Genomic DNA, 20,875 nt, shown 5'->3' with positions numbered 1-20,875 from the left:
TCCCTGGGAAGCAACACTCACGTGATTTTAGCATGCGCCCGGGTGCTGGTGACCAGCCTGAGAGAGAGCTCATTCTCATAGCGGGGAATGTCATCACAGTACACGGCCTCTCCCGATGCCTGCATGTTTGCCGCCAGGTGAGGCAGGGGCCGGCCCACCATGTCCTCCTCAGACTGATCCTTTGGCACCTCCTAAAACAATACGGTTTCTAGTCAGCTTCTAGTCGGTTTCTAGCTGAGCTTCTGAAGACACTGTTTCTCTATAGGCCTAGGGGATATCAGGAACCAGGAAAGGCCAGATAGCTCTCAGGGTAAAGGACAATAACGGGCATGTAGGTAGTCACTGACAGGGTAGTCATAGTGTAAATATATCAATAAACAACAAAAGAGCCTAAATATGCGTTAGCTGTGAACTGGGTTAAATTCATACAACAGAGTAATATACGGCGATTCAAATATACTTTTGAAGAATTTAAAGCAGAAGAAAGTGCTTATTTTAAGCATAAAAATCCTATATGTGTATATTGACTGTTTCTATACAAAATAGCATACTCATGCTTAGGAAAAAAATAGAAATAAAACAAAAATATATGAACTCTCCTTGGAGGTGAGATTATTTTGGGTGACTTTTCCCATTTATACTTCCTATATTTCCCATAATGTTTTAATAATTTTATAATCAATTTCTACTTTAGTCGTTTTCAGAGTAGTAAAGGGTCTAATGCTTACTGAGAATTTTTATGTGCCATGGACCTCTAGGCAGCTTAATTTAATATTTCAGCACTAGAGGTGGACCCAAGGGCTTACTCAGCTCCACCACTGAGTTGCCTGCCCAGCAAACACATGTCCATCCTTCCATGTTCTGTGAATCGAGTTTGCCATTATCCGCACGTGTAGGAGGGTCTAATTAACTCGCCCAAGTAGCATAGAGGCGGTTTGCCCAAGGTCATGGAGTAAAGAAAGAGCAGCATTTGTATTCCGATCAGACAGCCATGCCTTGGAGCTAGCTCATCTATGGGCCACCAACTCAGGGCTCAGCAAACTGCAGCCAGCGCTTGGTTCTATAAATACTTACTTAGCTTGGCACAGTTATTTTTGGATGTTTTGTTCTGTTTCATTTTCAGAGACAGAGTCTCCTGTATACTGGACCATGTGGCTGAAGACAGACCATGTGGTATGCTCCTCCACAGATGTTTTATGGAGTGCCAGGGCCTAAACCCAGGGCTTCCTGCATAAGCACGCACTCTTATCATCTGAGCTATCCCCCCCAGTTATACATTTACAGCTGTTTTGTGCTACAGCGGCAGGATTTAGACATTGCGATGCACTGTATGGCTCACAAACTCTCAAATGCTGACAGGATATGTGCTGGCCTTTTACCTAGACGTATGCATCTTCAAGTACACTTTTGGATTGGCACGATAGGGGCCAGGAAGGACAAAATGGCTTTTTCTTTTCCCTGTGGAACAGACAAAGTTAGGCATCCAGTCCCAAGAGAGAAATGGAGGACATCAAGGGCAAGACAGCTGCACTGACAGCAGTATGACTCTGATGTCCTTCCCTGGATGTTCATGCATAGTGTCCGTGCCACTCAAGTCAGTCCTTTGCCAAAGCTCAACAAGGAGTCATCATATGTGGCTGCACAGCCCTGTTAATAGACACACTGTGTGTACTCACTTGGAAAAGCTGGACATTAGCTGGAGGGTCCTTCTGAAAGAGCAGGGTGGCACTGGCAAAGGTGGGGTCCAGTTTACCACACATCTGTGGAATGAGATAACAGGGGATGCTGAGATCAGGTCCTCTTGTTTTCCTCCTTCCATCCAATGAAAGTGATGAGTCATCCTCTATCCCCTCATCCCCTCATCCCCTCATCCCCTCATCCCCTCATCCCCTCATCCTACAGTTTTGAGTACAGTGCTGGATCTGTCTTAAAATTTAAATGAGAGCTCTTAGGACTCGGTACTCAATAACTATGCCAACTACATTTACAGCCACCTTGATCCTGTACCTTAGTGCTTAGTCCTTTCTCCATAGCTTCCCATCCTTCCACATTTATGCAAGCCATTCTCTTTGTTGGAATACCACCTTACCCCCAGCCTTCCTTAAGTCTTCCTTATTCTCCTTTATTCTGGAAATACTTAATGATATGGAAGATGGTCACAATGTAACCTCCAGGAGAGCATCCTGGTAGAAACCCCTAACTCAGCATGATTCCAGATCAACCTACAAAGTGATGTACGCAGGCCCAGACAGACATCGCTAGATGAAGTGGTGGCACTGACCCCGGGCTGTCCTGACCCCTGCTCCTCTACACTCAGATGTTCAGAGCAGAGAAGAAACTTTGACACACAGACCAGCCTCCTGAGTCCCCGGATACTGTGCTGAAGACACTCCGCTGCACACTCACATCCTCAAGGTCCGCTCTGCCCAGCTTCTGAAGCACTGTCAGGTAGAACTTGAAGAAGAAGCTGAGGGTGAGGGTGCGCCGGAATTCCACCATACCACCAGGGGCGTCGGGGGCCAGGTGCAGCTCCTCTGCCAAGCCGGCACACACGCTCTGCAGCAGCTCCTCATTCCAGGACCTGGAAGAAGGCAGAATGTGGGCTTGCTCCCTCCCACTATCTCCATCACTCAGTGTGTCTAAGAGACCTGGGCTCGGACTTTGGCTCACATGCCACAAACTGCAGAACCACAGGCAAGCTCTTGATCTTCTGGTGCCTTAGTCCCCTCATCTTTAAAAGCACACACAATTTTCTCTATATGCCAATTGATAGATTAGACAGACAGACAGACAGACAGACAGACAGACAGACAGACAGATAGATAGATAGATACATACATACATACATACATACATACATAGATACATACATACATACATAGATACATAGATACATAGATATATAGATACATATAGATAGATACATAGATAGATACATAGATATATAGATACATATAGATAGATACATAGATAGATACATAGATAGATATATAGATACATATATAAATACATAGACAGATAGATACATAGATAGATACATACATACATACATAGATACATAGATACATTAATTTTTGAGATTATAATAGAATTACATTTCTTCCTTCTGTTTACTCTCCCCAAACCTCTCATATAGACCTTCCCACCATCTTGCAAGTCATTACCCCCCATTTTAATTGTTATTGCATACACATATGTATGCACATTTGTATTACTAAATATAGCCTGTCCAGTTTATATAGTGCTACTTGTATATATTTTTAAACAGCCCCTCAAAAATTAGTAACTCTAGTTACTAATAAAGTACTAGGCAATGTCCTAAGTACTTTGTGTGAGTTGTTCATTTTCATTTAATTAAACATTATCGTAGGGAGAAGTCTGATGCCCACTTTACCACTGAGGAAGTTTGGAATAGAGAGACTAAGTAATGCAGCTCCTCTGGTTGGTGGTGGGGCCAAGGAAGCAACTTTCAAGCTCAGCTCTATCTCTTGTATGTGACCGTCGTAAGGATCACATAAGATAATGTCAGTGCCCAGCTGCTGCCTTGCGGTAGCCCTGGTACTAGTAGGAATAGGATTGACCTTAAGAGTATGAGTATCAGTGGTAGTAGTAGTAATAATAGAAGAAGAAGGAGGAAGAGGAGGAGGAGGAGGAGGAGAAGGAGAAGAAGAAGTAGTAACAGTGGTAAGAGAAATAGTGGTGATGCCACCAACAACTGCAGCCATACCACTAATGTCAGAGAGAGGCATGGTGGTAACCATAGTAACAGTAACACTAGACATAGACACAGCAACGTCAGTAAGAATGACGCCAGAAATGTTGCTACATGGACTTGGTGACAGCAGTGGCAATTATACTACTATCTACCAGCAGGAATAGCAGCATCTGTGACAGCAATGTAGTGGGAGCGACAGCGATGGCAGAAAGTAGCCACAGTTACAGTACCCATAACTGCTAGCATCAGTAGTATTAACAGTGCCCATCGCTTGTAATCGTGCTAGCTGCACCGGCAGTGGTGAGAGCAGTAGCAGCAGCAATGCTAACCGTAAAAGCAGGGTTACTGATGGTCATGTTCACTGTAACAGGCTTAGACTAGAGGGGCCAACAGCAGAAGCAGCAATAGTAGTAGAAGATACTACCACAGCAGAGATGCTAGCCATACTGTGGTATTAGAATGAACAGCCACAGCTGTAAGACCGGTGGCGACAGTAGTCATGACCGCAGTATTAGAAGCATCACCGGAAGGAGTAACAACAGAACAGCAGCAGAAGCAGCTGCAGCAATAGTTACACCCCAGGAGCCGGTGCAGCGGTGCAGCCAGCTTCCCGGTGCAGCCCAAGCTTACTTCGATAGCTGCTTCAGAGTGGTCTTGAGGGCTGAGATAGTTCTGTCGGCCATCCCTCCGAAGCAAAGGGACAGTTCCTGCACTTCAATGGTCCCCGGTTTGAACAGGACTCTCATGCCACTAGTCACCTTGGCAATATCATCTTCTCTCCTGGAGGCCTGCTTGAAGGCTGAGAAAAACTCTCCCTTTAAAAAAAAAAATGCCTGGCATGAAACACAGGGCCGTGATCAGACGGCAGGGAGAAGACAGGGGAAGGGTGTGAGTGTGCCTTAAAAACCAGTGGGGAGTTAGTCTCAGCGAAGACAAGCATCCTTAGACTACATTTTTAGAAGTTCCTGGTCACAATCTGGAATGGGTCAAGGCTTCCCTGCCAGTCGGGTAATTTGGGGGTAGGTGGTCTTTACAGAGCAAACAGCTGGAAGAAAAAAGATCCCCCCTCCACTAAAGCTCGCAGAGACACATTCTGGTGCCAATACCAGAATCCACTGGCCCCTCCAAGGACTTCAGTGAAAACTCCTTGAACGCTGCCTCTCCATCTGGGATAGGGAGTCGTGGTTATAGGCTGTGACACACCCTTGCCTGCGGCTCCCCAGATGGGGTATGCCTTCCCTCCCACCAGTACACTGCAGATTGAGACATCCTGCTTCCTGTAAACCTGCGTCCCTCTGTGAAACAAGTGCTGCTTTTTGTTAGAAACGCGCTTCTCTCCTGGGCTGAACCAGGTCTGTCTCTATGAAGAGGGCGATAGTAAGAGTCACTTTCCAGAAAAGAACCATGCGACATCCTCCCTCTGCATTGTGCTGTTTTCCGGTTTGCGACCAACCTGGCCCTGCATATTTCAATTAATGCTAAAGGCCCTTTGCTCTGAAGGAGCCACACAGACTCCCCCAGGCGTGATTCTTGGTGCTGACATGACCTGGAGCATCTTGCTCAGAGCTTGAACTGTTCTAAAGCACACAGTGTACCATGTGTGTCACCGGTTGTCAGGGTAATGGTGTCCTTTCTTGATAAAACTGTCTAGCTCACAGCATAAAGTCTCCTTCCTTTTATCAAATGATAGCTTTTGTTAAAAACCACACCCGAGAAATAAAAGCCGGGCCATGTGAAGCCCGACTCTACCCCCTTTCCCCACTCAATTAAAAAAAAAAGAATTAGTGATTCGTGAAATTCAAAATTCCGAGACTCGTTGCTCAAAACAGTCTATAAACACAATCTGGAAAATCATTAGGAGGCCGCCTCAGGGGCATAATTGCTCAGATTGAATTAGCATTCTCATTAAGGAGGTCAAAATCCATAGGCGCACACATCGGCTATGCGCTCCCTGTAACCCGTAGTTACCCTGGCAGCTGCCTTGTCCGCCTCTCCCAGAACATTTTCGTGATATGTGGCTATATTCTCAGTTGGTGGCTGCCGAGGGGAGAACTACACTGAGCCAAGCCACCCAAGGCGCCACATCTGCGCAAACGATTCAGAAAAGATGCTCATAGAGCCCAGGTCCAGCAGTGCCAGCTAGAGCACATCCAAGGTCGGTGTGAGTTAGCTGTTTTACTCACAGTAGCCTTTTCACTCTGCATGCAGGACCTATACATGTCACCTTGGGAAGATAATATCACTGGCACAGGTCAGGAATAGCTAACAATCGGAGATGTTCTTGGAACTGTGCTGAACTGCTGGTTGATTACCTCTATTGGCTTCATACATCTACCAGGAACCGCATAAGCTCTGTCCTTCAGCCTTCCCTGTAGTCTGTATGGAAGGTTGTACTGTGCCGATGTAGGTTTTACAGAGAGGACGTGGGGCCTCAGAAAGGTGAGACAAGGGGTTGGGGATTTGGCTCAGTGGTAGAGCGCTTGCCTAGAAAGTGCAAGGCCCTGGGTTCGGTCCTCAACTCCGGAAAAAAAAAAGAAAGAAAGAAAGAAAAAGAAAGATGAGACAAGTCACTCTGGATCCCATGCCTGACTGTTGAGTTCCACAGCCCATGCCCTGCAAGTTCTTGTCCAGGAACGGCAGGATTCAAAAGCAAAGTCAGTGAAGAAGGACCCACGCATGTTAAAGTTGAAGGATATTGATAAGGTTCCGAGACTGTCTTTGTGCTCCTTATCTGGAGTATGACACTGGTATAGTTTGGACAGAGCCTAAAGCAAACTCCGCTGTCTTACCTCCTTGCTATAGGGGATCTCGATGGACAGCAATATCTCCTCTGGTCTGAGCAGAGTCTTTCTGTAGCCAGGGAAGAAGGTATGATCCATCCGAACAGTTCTCCTGGTACCTATGGGCAGACAAGATGATGACAGCCACACGCAGATGAGACTGGGGGGTACACTACGAGCATGGGACAGTCCATCAGTGGGACAAGTTCCCCTTCATGCTCTCTGATACCACAGTCAATGGAAGCAGGTGGCAGAATGAGAACCAAGTCTCCTTCTGAGGTCTTTAAACAGTGTGTGCTGGTCAGTGTCTAACAATCATCTATTTGGAAGGAAGAAAGCTCAGGTCTGTAGACTGTCATTCTATGGTATAAATAGACCCGCCATAGCCAAGGTCATGCAAAGCCACTGAGTTGTGAAGTCAGAGTAAAGGCAAGAGAGATTTGTATCACTGTTCTCATCATCGTCTTCTGCCAGAAGAGCTGACGAGGATTGTCCTTAATGAGCTGGCATCTGGGAACTCAGATTTCAGAAGTGTTCTTACAATTTGGGTAGCGTGGCATATGTAATAAGAAATCTTGGGTAGTGACTCTCTAGCAAGTTTCTCTGGAAGACAACATTTCTCTCAGGGCCCTGGCACACTCTCAGATGGCCAGTCCAACTGGAAATCCCCTACTAAGACTATAGAAATCAATATGGAGGTTTCAAAAGAATAAAGCTACCATATCTGGATACTATCCCTTCTGGACAAAACCCCAAAGGAATCTATGTCCCTAGATGCCCATGTTTAATGCTGCTCTATTCACAACAGCAAGGAAAAGGAATCAGCCTAGGTATGTATCAATAGATGAGCAGTTAACAAAACTGTGACCCACAGAGAAAATGCAATTCTAATTGGCCAGAAGGAAAAGTGAAATTATAAAATGTTCAAGAAAATGGATAGGATTGGAAAATATCCTACCGAGTGAGGTAAACCAGACTCAGAAGGACAAATACTACAACTTCTCTCTCATCTGAAGCTCCTAGCTTCTAATATTTTCTATATGTACTTTGAATGGGTGACCATGGATAGAAGCCAGGAAACTAGGAAGGGACCCATGATGGGGGTCAAAAGGCTTTTAAGGGAAGATAACTGTAAAGTTTAAGTTATATAAAGAGGGGAAATATTGGGGATAAAGGGGTACAGTGAGGACAGAATAGGGGACAGGAAGACAGAGGGGAGGCCCAACCAAACTAGAGTGTGTGAAAATGTTAAGGAGACCTGCTATTTTGTATGCTAATTTTAAAAAATTGAATTTACGAAAGAAGAAACAAAAAGCGAGACAATGCCTAACTCTCTCAGCCCCGCAACCTGGGTTGATCTCTCTGCAACTTCTGTGAATAAAAACCTTAAATCATTGGAGATCACTGAATTTGGGGCTTCGTTCTCTAGAAAAGGGCCCATGCAGTAAGACTTTCCTCCCCCCAAGTCACTCTTTCTGGATCCCCGTCTCAGGCAGCTCACCTCTAGACACCAGAGTCAGCTTGGCTCCACTGGCCATGAACACAGGGTTGAGGTCAGAGATGGGGCTGGCAGTGATGATGTTCCCTCCGATGGACTGGTGAGGGCAAGCAGAGAGTGAGTGAGTGAGTGAGTGAGTGAGTGAGTGAGTGAGTGAGTGAGTGAGTGAGCTGCTCAGACCCCTCCTGCAGGGCAGGAGGTAAGAGCTGTGCTGGTAGGCACCCCCAAGGACCTGACTCCCCCAGCAGCCCAGGGAGTCATAGCCATCCAAGGAAACACAAACCTAAAATCAAAACACTTGGGATGGGTTCTTAGCTCTGAAAAGCCCAGACACCTCAGTAAACTGAAGGTAGCTCTTGCGAATCATTTCCCCTTCCCCAACATATTTTTTTTCAGAAAGGATTGAGGTGAGTTATCACAAGGGATGTAAGGGGTCAATAAAATGAAATTCAAGATAAAGATCAAGGAAACAGGACAACGTTTAGATGAATAGCTGGCTCTTTTTGGATCTGAACTTCCTGGCAATTTGACAAGAATCAGATCGACCACAGAACGGAAGAGGAAAGGTGGTTCGAGCTCAGAACAAAACACCTTCTCAGAAGCACAATTAGGGGAACTGGGAACAAGGTGTGTGTCGCTCTCTGTGTGCTTCTCAGTCTGAAACTAGAAGCAGCATTGGTCTGAAGGCTGACAGAATGGCCAACAAGTGGACCCTTCCCTCCTCTGGAAGGGGGCTCTGTACTTCTGGCTCTCCCCTAAACTCTGAGGGGGGTCCATCCCCTCCCAGGTCTGGCTTCTCTCTAAGATATCTCTCATAAGATATCACATCCTAAGAACCTGGGCTAACTTGAGGAAGAGGGAGATAGGACACTGTCTCTCCAACCTCGAGGGAGGAGTCTGAGTGTTTCTCAGCTGTGCATGGGCCGTCTTCATGAGAAGTTCCCAGGGGCTAATCTCAAACGTGGGTGTTCATCCCTCCTCTCCACCGCTGACCCAAGGACTCACCGCCACGGACTTGACCTGCTTGCCGGCAAACCAGCGCAGCTGCTCCATCACGCCTCTGAACACCTCTGTCTTTTGCTCTGGAAGTTTAGCAATCTCCTCCGCCAGGACACTTTCCACCAAGCTAAGGGGGCAAGAAGCTCCGAAGGAGATTCCTGGGGATGCATGCAGGAAACAAAGTCACTCCTAGCTGGAAAGACCTTTCATAGGTTGCTTGCTCCTGCAAAACGGAGCCAGGCTGAAGCAAGACTCCTCTTTATAGGGCCCAGAGAAGCTACTTAATTAATGCTGCACGAGCCGGGACGATGCCTATACCTCTGGATTCCATAATCAACACACTTTCCTATAATCAGTGATTCTCAACCCAACAAACACCACTCTGGAAGTGAAGTTCTGGCTTAAAAGGGGGAGGGGCACACAAACACTCTCACAGCCATCTCTCTAGCCCCATCCTCACATGATTAAATGTCTCATCAGGACCAACCAACACCAAGATTCTTACACCCTCCTACAAGAGATGACCACGCATGCTCAGTGGAAGGAAGGTGATGAAGACTGCTCTTATTCAAACCACCCCTGCCCTGTACCAGGAGGGCTCCAGGGGACGCAGATGGCAGCCTTACCCTCAGGCCCATGCACCACTGAATTCAGTTCAGGGATCCAGGCTGGGCAGACGATCAGAGGAAATAGCATATTCTTAAATTTCATTTCAATGCCTTTGGGGATAAGAAACTTGGGTTAGAGAACTTAGTGGTCCCCCCACCCCCCGCATCGTGCATGGGACTAATGGCTTTGTTTAGCATCTCACTGAGCACCAGGAGGGAGCTCTGGATTAGGAAACAGAACAGGTGAGGAGGAACTAGGCCAGTCAAAATCTCTGTCTTTCTCTATCAAAAACAAGTAAAAAGAAAAAAAGAATTCAGAGTCACTGCAATGCGTGAGTATTGTGTAGTGACATTAGAAATCACAAGATATTAAGGAATGTCCAAAATTCTTCCAAACACTGTGCTCTAACTTACTTGATATTCCTAATAGCCCTGGGAGGGGACTGTAGATTTCTGCTTATAGATGTGAAACTGAGGTGTGGGAATGTCCACCTTTAAAAATAAAATCATTTATGTGTATGTGTGCACGTGTGCAGTGTAAGCGTGTGCATGTCACGTGTGCATGTTGTACATGTAGTATCAGAGGGCAACTTTCAGAAGTTTGTTCTCTCCTTCCGCCGTGGGTCCTGGGGATAGAACTCAGGCCATCAGGCTGACGTAGCTAACATCTTTTCCCCACCAAACTATCTCACTAGCCACACATATTTTGCTCAAATCCACAGCTAGGAGAAAGCACATTTCAGTTTTGGACCCATAGTTAGGGGGAGGGTAAAATAACAAAAACACCAAAGCCTTAAATTCAAGCAAGAGAAGACAATGAGATATAAAACGTCAAATCTCTCTTTCAACCTCCAGTATCACTGTCTGGGCTCCTCAAGGTGAGGAATCCTTACAGGGCTTCATCTTTTTTGCATTTAGCATCCCTTTAAGACCCCATCCCTCTTAGACCAGGAGAGCTGTGAGGGAAGGAACTTTTTCTCTTAGATCTTTGTGTCCATAACTCTTCCCAGAGATGGGGAGGGTCTCGGCTGGTACTCTGTGGATGTTCATGGAGAAAATCAGCAAGTATGAGGATAACACCTCTTATCCAAGCAGCCCTGTGAAAAGCTATTTCACTCCATACACAGTAACGGAAGACCAGGAACCTCTCTTAGGATGCTCAGGCAGGGATTGAACCAGGCCTCACTGACTTCCAAGCCAATGTCTTGGTCGCCCATGTGCACTGAGCTTCTCAGCGTGTTCCCTGAATACCTAAATACCCAATAAAGGAATGAGTAGTGAGCAGGGGGAAGCTCAGGGAGAGAGAGCAGGGATGGAAAGAGCCCGGCAGTACCCAAAGGTCTCCATGTAGTCTTACCTATCTCTGTGTTTCCCACCACCAGCTTGGCATCAGGGTGCTGAGCTTTCAGGTCAAGCAGCTCCTCCATAGTTGAAGCCTGGATCCAGGTCACACGTTCCCCTTCAAAACGCAGCTTCTTCTGGGGAGTGTCTTTCAGCCTCTGAGAAGTATAGTTCGCTTACTCTATGTCTCCTTCCTACCACCATTCCCCACAAGGAATCACTATTAAATCTGCAACGGGGTCAACCTGTTTACAGGCTTGTCTAATACTGAACTCAGAGCTCGCAGGCCAAGAGACAAAGTGAAGGAGTAGTTACATGCACTAAGGTGCTCTGCTGGCCCTGTTTAGTACATCACAGCACTCTTGAGAGGAGCTCGACAAGATACACACTCTGAGCATCCCTGTTAAGGCTGAAGACCAAGGAGATTATGGAACCTGCTAAAAGTCACCTGCTAGGAGGAACCCAAACCAGACATCTCAGGTTCTTGACACTGTTCCACAGTCTCCAGGAGGCACAGAGGACAAGGAATGGGAAACGTCAGAGGTCAGGAGGACAAACATCCAAAGAGCAAAGATCATGCAGAGGAGGGCTGCAGGAGGGTGGATAATACTGGATGGTAAAAGAATCCCAGGTATCAAACTGATGGTGTCTTCAAGGGTTCACAGTCATGCCAGTGACACTGATAATCTACCCTCCGACCTGTTGAACTTTTGAGGCAGGGTTCAGGAGCTTATATCCCCAAGAAGTATGAATCCCGGAGAAGAGGTTTGAATCTTTCCTTGCAATAAATATAAATGAACATAATTAAGTAGGCATGAGGCTGTGTCTCTAAGACAGAACCTCAAGCCATGTTCCTGTCCTTTCAACGCAGCAGCTCTGTTTTATGATTCCTTTAAAGAAGTAAGCTACCTGGAGAGAGGGAAATTCGTGGGTTGATGGGCTTCCACATAGAGATAGCCAGGAGGTCCAAATTGATACACAGTGGAATACAATAGTGTATCACCATTAGAGCAATCTCTATTCCTGTGGGGGTTAAAGTCCATGAAGAACGTGGACATGGAATCATGTTACTGTATGTATGACACAGGTAAGGAGGAGCAAGGGATACTACTGGATAGGAGGGCCTTGCCTCCAAGGAATGTCAGGAAAAGGAAGGAGAACTAAGTTTAAATGTAAGACCAAAATCTAAGATGAAAATGTACAAAGTTCACAGCAGCCATGTACACAAAATAGAACTCGGGGGCTCGTGGAACAGATATTTGGCTAGACTTCTCCCCACTATCACCTACCAGCAACTCTGGGGGGAAGATGGGCTCTTGCGTGGGATCTAAAGGTTTGAAATCCTCTGGGTTGAATAAAGAAGGTGAGAGAGAAACCTGCAAGGAAAGGGAACCACAGTTAAGTATCGGATGCTCGGGTTGACAGACCCATCTCTTCCTTCAGGTGAGCTCTTTCCCAGGTAGGGGGGTGGCTGGTCCTGGGAGAAGAAACAAATCTTCTGTGCCAGAGAAGCCAGAGGTAATGAGCATCTTCATCATCTGAGCACCTTCATCACCTGAGCATCGCCACATCTCACTGATCCTTTTTCCAGCACCACTTTCCAGGGAAAGAGCCTTGTAAGCCCCACCCATCCATCCCAGGTCTGAGGCTGCCCCCACTAGGCTTCCAGAAACACCCATTACCGTTTGGTCTTTCGTCTGGTTCATACAGCAGTTTGGGTTGTTTCCACTCCCTCCACAGCACCCACCATCCTGAGAAGATGACACACATCCACATAAGAACATTTCCAGTTCCACAGAACCTAAGGAATGTCCAGTACTCTTATCTACTGAAGCCCAGATCTGCTAATCCAAGCCTGCGTCAATGGGAGGAGTGCTGTCTCCACCCAGAGAGCCAGGTCCCAGCTGTGTGCTTGCTTCACTAACGTGGATTAAGGAAGTCTTTGAGGCAACAGGGAAATTTGACTTGCAAGAAAATATCTCCACAAAAGTTAGGCTGTACTCTATCACAATGTATATTTATACCTGCTTTCCTTCTCTGCCTGTTTCCTTAAGAAGCCCCTAAGAGAAACATTCTTGCCACTTCTCACAAGACTCTCTTACCACTCTCACAAGAGGTGCTACTTTTAGACCAGCTGAGATTTATGGAACTTGGCTAGGATACTCTTGTAGCTGGGGTCTTTGTCATGAATGTCCTGCCTCAGTGCCTATCTCAAAGATGCAGCCAGTCAGTGTACCCAATGGCCTCTAGTGCTTACTATGCATTTCCCACAGGAAGCTAAACACTCCACTCCTCACTGTGACTGTGCTCCTGAGAAAGAGCATGGGTCACCCCGTCACTTATGGGGAAGTGCTCGCTCAGACCTCTCAGGAGGTCTGTGATCAAGTACAGAAAGATTGCTGCCTCCCTCAACTGAAGCAGCACATGGTGGGTAAATGGGTGTTCACCTCCTCAAGAAGGCAAGAGACACTCCAAAATCATGAAGTTAATGCTAAGAAATAAATGTGGGGGACTCAGTTTCCTAGGGTACTGGGTCCTGATGGAGTAAGCTGGAGCCAGACTACCTTCTGTGTGTGAGTCAGAAGAGACAATTTTCATGCTGGCCCTTTCTCCAAAGAGGTAGAGACCTTTGCATGAAAACGCTCTTAGAAGGCCTTGGAGATAAAAGGCGAGGCCTTTGAGAACTATGAGCAAGAGAAACCCTTGCCAGTTCATACCCCGTGGAGCTCTGTGTGCAGAGCCCTCTGGCACCTCAGCTGTGTTCCTGCATACCAGACTCGTTCTGTGTATTCCAGACACACACACCCTCTCCCATAATGCCCTTCTCTATGCTTAGACAGGAAGAGTGAGCCCTTAAAATCTCTTTCCAGCTTTCTTCTTGGAGAAGGGGTAATGAGGTTGCATTCTCAGACTTTCTGGAAGGGAGAAGGATTTTCATACAGTAAAGCATCGCCTTGGTCACCTGTCCTTCTTGAGGAAGAACACATATTACATAAGCAACTTTTTCCAGACAATGTGTTGCAACATTTTACTATTTGGAAACTTTTCCTTGCTAATTCATTGGTATATTTAGGCCTTAAATTACTGTGATGTAGAATGAGTCACCCAGAGTCTCCTGAGGCTGACTTTTCTGTCCACACCCTCCCATGCTCTCTGTTTTATGAGGTAAGCAAGAAGATACTGACTAAAATACCCAAAGCACCAAGAGAGAGAAATTCTACCAACTGAGAATTCTGAAAGCTTTTTAGACTCATATTTAAAAGTTAAACAAGCAAACAAAAATAAAGATCACAGTGAATCGCACATGCGACCTCAGTGATTAGGGAGCAGAGGCAGGAGAATGATACAAGTCAGAAGCCAAGTGGGAGGTCATAGGTACAACAGCCCAATCAAGAAGGCATAAAAACCCTTTATCAGGATCATGGTGGTGCATGCTTTAATCTCAGCATCCAGAGGCAAAGCCAAACAGAGCTCTGTGAGTTCAAGAACAGCCTTGTCAATAGAGTGAGTACCAGGACAGCCAGGGCTACACAGAGAGATCCTGTCTCAAAACCCCACCCCCAAAACAAAACTAAAAAGCCTCAATGTGTATGTAGACAACAGTAAGGCATCAAAAGGAAAATATTGCAAGATAAGTTTTTAAGTGTATTAAACTGAACAAAATAAAACAGAGAAGTGCAGGGACAATTACTTTCAATGGAGGTGGCAACACTTCACAAGAAATGGACAAATCCTGCAGACAGAGAGGTCAGTAGGGACGCAGCTGGGCCTGACCAGTTCTGTGGCATGTACTTGGAGAAACTGTGAAGTAACACGTGCAGAAGTACCTCAGCCCACTTTCCAGACAAGGAAAGTGATATAGTATTAGTTATTTGTTCTGAAGAGAACGTTTTTCCCATTTAATGAGATTCGTTTTCATTTTTCAGGGAACAACCTTTCCTGAGGCCGTCTTATTTACTCTTTATTGGGAACATAGAGATTGAACCTCAGATTCAGACTCGATGTTTACAGAGGATTTTAAGTTAAGGTAAAGTCTGATTTAGAATAACCTTAAAAGCCACATCCGGCCTGTCTTTATTTCTGTATGTATGCATGTATGTATGTGTGTATATATATATATATATATATGTTTATTTTTTGATGCATACTGCTCCATCAAGCATAAATGCTCATAATGAGAGCGTCTCATTACATCTCCATTTTCTACTGCTTCAGCAACAGGCAGAACCAAAAGCTATGAAACAAAGACTAAGAGAGATTGTTGAAGCTGAGGTCGTGTTGCTAGGATCGTGAAGGCTGAAGGCATCGTGGAAATGGTATGTAATACGCTACCTGACTGGAGTATTCCTTTCTGGAATTCCAGGTGCTTAAGGTAAGAGGTTACACATGGCCCTGCTTTCCAGGAAGCAGCCATGATGGAATTAGTCTAGAGGTTTTTTCCTAAGCCTCCATTATTATCCACCTAATGTTTATTATTCCATAGTCATCGCCTTCCCTTCACTTTGATCTGAGTAATCTGTATTTGTCCCTCAGATAGCCTGACTCAAAGCTTATTGCTTTCATTGATTTTTTTTTTAAGAACTAGATTTTGTTTTGTTGATTTTCCTCTACGGAATTCCTGGTTTTGGTTTCATCAATTTCTCCTCTAAATACAGTTCCTTCTGCTTCTTTTAGATTTAATTTGCTCTTTTTTATTTTCCTAAGATGTAAGCCTCCATTATTGATTCTTAGAATTTTTTTCCTCTCCTATTTACACTATCTGATACACATTTCCCCCTAAGCCACTTGACAAAATATATTTTCAATTTCATTCAGCTTTAAGTATTTTTAAATTTACCTGGGGATTTCTTCTTTGCCCATGTGTTATTTGGAAGTGTGCCGCTTATGCTCACAGAACGTGGTTTTATATTTTCCAGCTCTCTTTCTGTTGTTGGTTGTAGTTTAATCACAGTCTAGTCCCCAAACAGATTGCTATTATTTTTAATTTTTTATAGTCCAGAATGTGATCTATCATGGTGAAGGTTCCATGTGAGCATGAGGAAAAGGTCCTTTCTGTCATTCCTAGCTGTGGTGATATAGAAACTCCAGTTGCATGCAGCTAATTGATGGTTCTGTTGAATTCACCTGTGTCCTTCCCTCTTTTTTTCTAGCTGCAGGCCATGACTATTTCTGATAGAATAGTGACAAAATATCTATTTAAAACATTAAAATCCTCTGTCTTTTCAGTTCTGTAAATTTCAAGTTTATTCAGCTAAAAGTATTTTAAACTTTATTTAGAATTTCTTTTCACAGCGCTCTGCTCTTCTTTGCATGCATATTAAGAACCTCTGTGTCTTTGCACCACCGTGGCTTTTGGACCCATGAACTCACAGCAGGATTGCCTAGACATGGCCCGCACTAGACAGGCCCCATCAACATTCACAAAGCCCCATTTTCCCATGAGGAGCTATAGGCAGCTAATGGTTGCTTGGCAAAGGGGATTATTTCTCAGTGGTGTAGCTTTGGAAAGTTGTCCTGCTTAATTAACCCCCACTCATGCTTCTAAGAAAACACTGTGTGTCTTCTTAAAGCATCAGTTCTTTTACCGATCCACTCAGTGGTCTAGAATCACTATGCAGCCTGACTTCAAGCTTAAAGAAATCCTCCTGCCTCTGCTTCCCAAGCACTGGAATTGCAGATGTGTACAGATGTGTACAAATCTTGGAGGGATTTTTTTCCTTTGGTGATTTCAGTATATCCCTCTATTTTCTTGTCCACTCAGTTCCTTATAAGGAGAACATGGTCCTTCGCTGTGTGCAGATCAGCATAGGTCTGGATTCTTTGGAGGACTCTGTTTCTTTAACTCTTATTTTCTGAAGCTTGACTTTAGTACATGTTGTAAGGATCAGGGTTCTGTTGGTTTTGTTTCATTTAGTTTGGTTCTTGGTTTGTTCTTTTTGACACTGGTCCATTTGGGGAGATTCTCATTCACCTTGTTGAACTATAACTCCTGTCCCTTGCTTTCCTGTCCTTCTGCCTCCCCCTTACACCCGTGCTACACTCCTATGGTTCTATAGTTCTAGGTCTTCTGACTGATAACCTCCTTCTCATTTCGTCTCATTGTTCCTTGGCTCTGGGAGTCGGCATTTTCATATCCTCAATCTCAGAACTGCTTTGCTGAACATCGAGGTTGCACGTAAGCCCTGCAAGGACGTTCTTCATTTTGTGGTTTGATGCTAGCGTTTCTTTACCATTCCTTTATGGAATTCCTTTCTCTCTGTTTACACTGCCCGTCTGTTATTGCATGTCTATTTTTCTGCTAAAACATTTAATATTATTTTTACGAAGTCGTGATTCAATCATTCTAACAACTCCTCTATCATATCAACTGCAATCCTGCTGTAGGCCCTGTCTCTTCAAACCGTGTGTGTCTTTGTGAATGTATTGTGATTATTTTTTACTGGAAAGCAAATACTTTATACTGAATAAAGTTACTTCTGCCAGTATGTGAGTCTGCCCCTACACTGTGAATTTCACAAAGACAGTTCTGGAGTCGATTCCTCCCTTAGATGAGTCAAGGTGGCTGGAGGAGTCTGAGGTTGAGAATTTATCTTCTTCTTGGTATATGATTTGATATGATATGGTATGGTATGATATGATATGTTATGACCAGAGAAGGAGAGGCTCTGGTACAACATTTATATGTTTCTGCTTTTTGTGATAATTTTTCTGAGATTGTACTATAATTATAACATTTTCCGTTCCCTTTAGTATATTCCTTCTTGTGCCTGTGATTGTCTGGACTTCCTTGTGTATCTTCTACCTGAGGAGCAGCAGCTGGTCCTCTAACTTCCCTCCCCACAAAGAATCAGAGATCTGTTACCTTCCAATTGTCTGGCCTTGCATGGACTGAAACATCTACACTCCTCACATACCACAGTGGAGATCTCACTTCTGCTTGTTCTAATGTCTCATCCATTCACTTCCTCTAAGCCAGACCGACACAGTCATTCCTGATGTCAACCATATGCCCAGCTCTAGCAGACCCTGCTCATGCTTCAGTAGCAATGTGCTACATATGGGAAGGTGGGAAACCCAAGCTTCATACAGCCAGGAACAAAAGTAAACAGTCTCCAAATAAGAATCCCGGGGAGCTCTGGGCAAGGAATGTGAAGGCACTTTGACATGCTTGCTCAGTGCCAGGCTTTTAGGTTGCTTAGAGCTCTCATCTCAACCCAGGAAAAACCAGGTTGAGAGGAATAGAGTACTCCACAGTGAAGTCATGCACCAACTCCATGCGACCTGAAGGAGAGGAGAGTTGCTGACATTCGTCTCTTTTGAAGCACTCTTGGGGCTAGTTAGATTGTACAACTTTAAGCAGGATCCTAAGAAGGGTGCACAGAGACAAGATGAACAATCCTTGCTTCTCAGAGAAGCCTTGGCAGTTCATGAAGAGCATAAGTCAGATAAGAGAAGATAGGTGTCAGCACTGTCACTTGAAGTGACACTTGTTGAAGGTCTAAGTTGTACTAGGTACTGTCCCTAAAAGCCCTGTGTACTTGATTTTTTTTCAAACTCTGGTCATGTATTTGCTCCTCTCAAAGTCTTATTTTTGACTGAACTCAGACATAGTAGAAGCTCTCAATTAGGACAGCTGACGTCTCTCAGCAGTCTGTTCCTGGTGCATGTGTGTATGGTGTGTGTGTGTGTGTGTGTGTGTGTGTGTGTGTGTGTGTGTCTGTGTGTGTGTCTGTGTGTGTGTGTCTGTGTGTGTGTCTGTGTGTTTGTGTGTGTGTGTCTGTGTGTGTGTATGGTGTCTGTGTGTGTGTGTGTGTCTGTGTCTATGTGTGTGTGTCTGTGTGTGTGTGTGTCTGTGTGTGTATGGTGTCTGTGTGTGTGTGTGTGTGTGTGTCTGTGTGTGTGTATGGTGTCTGTGTGTGTGTGTGTGTGTGTGTGTGTGTGTGTATGCTTCCTTCATTCTCTTGACTAAACATTTAGCACATTCCACGGCCTCCTCATTTTGTTAACTATAACATTATTTCCTCAGCATAATACTTCAACATTTGTGTTGCAGGACACATGAGATAGCAAGGTTCTGGGCTTGCCTTTTTTGTTTAAGGCTTTCCAGCAAAGCATTGATAGGCATCATCTTCTTTAGAGAGACGAAAAAGCTTTCAGATTCTGCTTGCTCTTTTGGGCCCCAACTGTTGATTCACGGTAGTATCCATCAGTCCAGGGATACCCTTCTCTCTTTTGTGATCAACAACCAAGTTGAGACAACTCAGACTAGCAGCCACAATGCATTCCTGAACTGATTTGTACTTGCACTTTCTCCCTCCAGGTCTCCTTGGTCTATTACAAGAATTCCCCTTACTCAACAGTAGGCGCATCTGGCATGAGTCAAGACATGTTGCTTCATGGGAAAGCTTTGTTTGTCATTTTCAGCATGTATTCCCACTGCATAGACCTCCCATTCTTCACTCAGAGCATCAGCAGCAACTTAATTTTTATATACACTATATGGTAGCTATTATGATCCTTGACTCGTAGTCCACCATTCCTATCAGTTCTACCAAGTGCATAGCTCCTACTTCATGATCAGATTGCTGGATCTCCACCTTCATTTAACCTTCCTGAGTTACATAAACCCAACCCTTTCTCCTGATGTGCCTGTCCTAAAGGTTAGTGAGGAACTCCACTTTCTAACTCCCCCCACCCCAGACCCACCATCAAACCATGATGAGAAAGTTTGAAGTTAGTCAGAATTCTCTTAACCCAGCTGAGGAGTCAGGTAAAAGCTGAGGTGGATAAGCCAAGAGCAGAGAGGCCAACATTCTATCTTTACTACAGAGCGGGGATGTGTCTGTGTTTACACCACCCATAATCACACATTGAGCTATGGTTTCAGACTAGAGGTTTATGAACTCCAAATTGGTTCACATATTGTTGGGAGAGCTAATTATCAGCTTCACGTGGCCAGCAGAATGCCAACTGTGACAGCAGCTAAGAAAGGGAAGGAGGAAGGGCGTGAGGCTGATCCAGGCAGGGATGCTGTTAAATGCCACATTTGGCACCTGTGCAGGCAGAGCCTGCCAATCATCAAGGAAAGTGGCCAAGTCTCAAGGTATTGTGGGAAGATAACACTTGGGTAGTGTACATCTTCCAAAGAATCTGAGCTGCAGGCCTTCCCAGCAGGAAATTTCACAGCAGAGACAAGAAGGCAGCATCTGTTTGCCTTAGCACATATCCCTAGTAGGAAGACACTGGCTCGCCTCATCCTTCTTCCCAGTAGACCTAAGGTCTTTGGCATCCTTCCCACTGTACTTTTTGCAGGTTCCTGCTTCATGGGTAGGCTGTCCCCATTCCAGGGCCCCACTTACCTTGGCAAAGGTCCGGAATCCCTGGAGGATGGGTCTGTAGCCTGTACAGCGACAGAGGTTTCCTGCAGGCCAAAGGAAAAATTATAATGTCATTGCTCTCTCCAGGTGATGAGGAGCTTATGACCTTACTGCATGTACTTGATCTTTGACATTCTATGTCTGCTGCTTAGAAGGTCCTGTTCTTGCTTATATTTCTGTCACCCAAACACCCATTCTGATGCCCTCCCAGAATGCCCAGAACAAGCCCACTCTAGCCTTTCCAGAGTGTCTGATCACCTTCTCAGTGAGCTTCTCAATCTATATTACCAGAATGCTTTCTCTTCAGAGTGTGAGTCTCTGGAGGAAGGGACTCCCATCTTTTATCCTGTATCTCTCACACTTCAAGTAGTACATAACATAAGACTTAAAAGAAGATTGAACAGGTGATCAGTTGAAGTGTTGACTGGATGGGAAACTTTCTGGATTTAATTCCCTAGAGAGCTATAATCCAGTCACAGGAGATGAATGAGGAAGCCAGCAAGCGTGGCTCAGCATCTAGTCTCTCTCCCTCCTGAGCATCCATCACCCTGGTGAAG

General features: G+C 45.1%; 1 protein-coding gene across 2 annotated transcripts in view; it reads right to left on the bottom strand.

Annotated features, from left to right (window-relative positions):
- Nucleotides 1-20,875, bottom strand: part of Xdh (xanthine dehydrogenase) — a 62,106-nt gene that overhangs the window by 25,606 nt on the left and 15,625 nt on the right. For both annotated transcript variants that reach the window (NM_017154.2, XM_087554173.1), the window contains 12 exon segments: nt 22-191; nt 1,677-1,760; nt 2,407-2,581; nt 4,346-4,530; nt 6,505-6,614; nt 7,997-8,090; nt 8,999-9,150; nt 9,619-9,711; nt 10,958-11,099; nt 12,231-12,317; nt 12,624-12,692; nt 20,301-20,362. In NM_017154.2, coding sequence (NP_058850.2) covers nt 22-191; nt 1,677-1,760; nt 2,407-2,581; nt 4,346-4,530; nt 6,505-6,614; nt 7,997-8,090; nt 8,999-9,150; nt 9,619-9,711; nt 10,958-11,099; nt 12,231-12,317; nt 12,624-12,692; nt 20,301-20,362 — 1,423 coding nt within the window.

The sequence above is a fragment of the Rattus norvegicus genome, chromosome 6 (assembly GCF_021556685.1).
Source record: "Rattus norvegicus strain SHRSP/BbbUtx chromosome 6, alternate assembly SHRSP_T2T, whole genome shotgun sequence".
Taxonomy (NCBI): Eukaryota; Metazoa; Chordata; class Mammalia; order Rodentia; family Muridae; genus Rattus; species Rattus norvegicus.
Note: the sequence above shows the minus strand (reverse complement) of the source record. Positions and strands in the feature narration are given on the sequence as shown.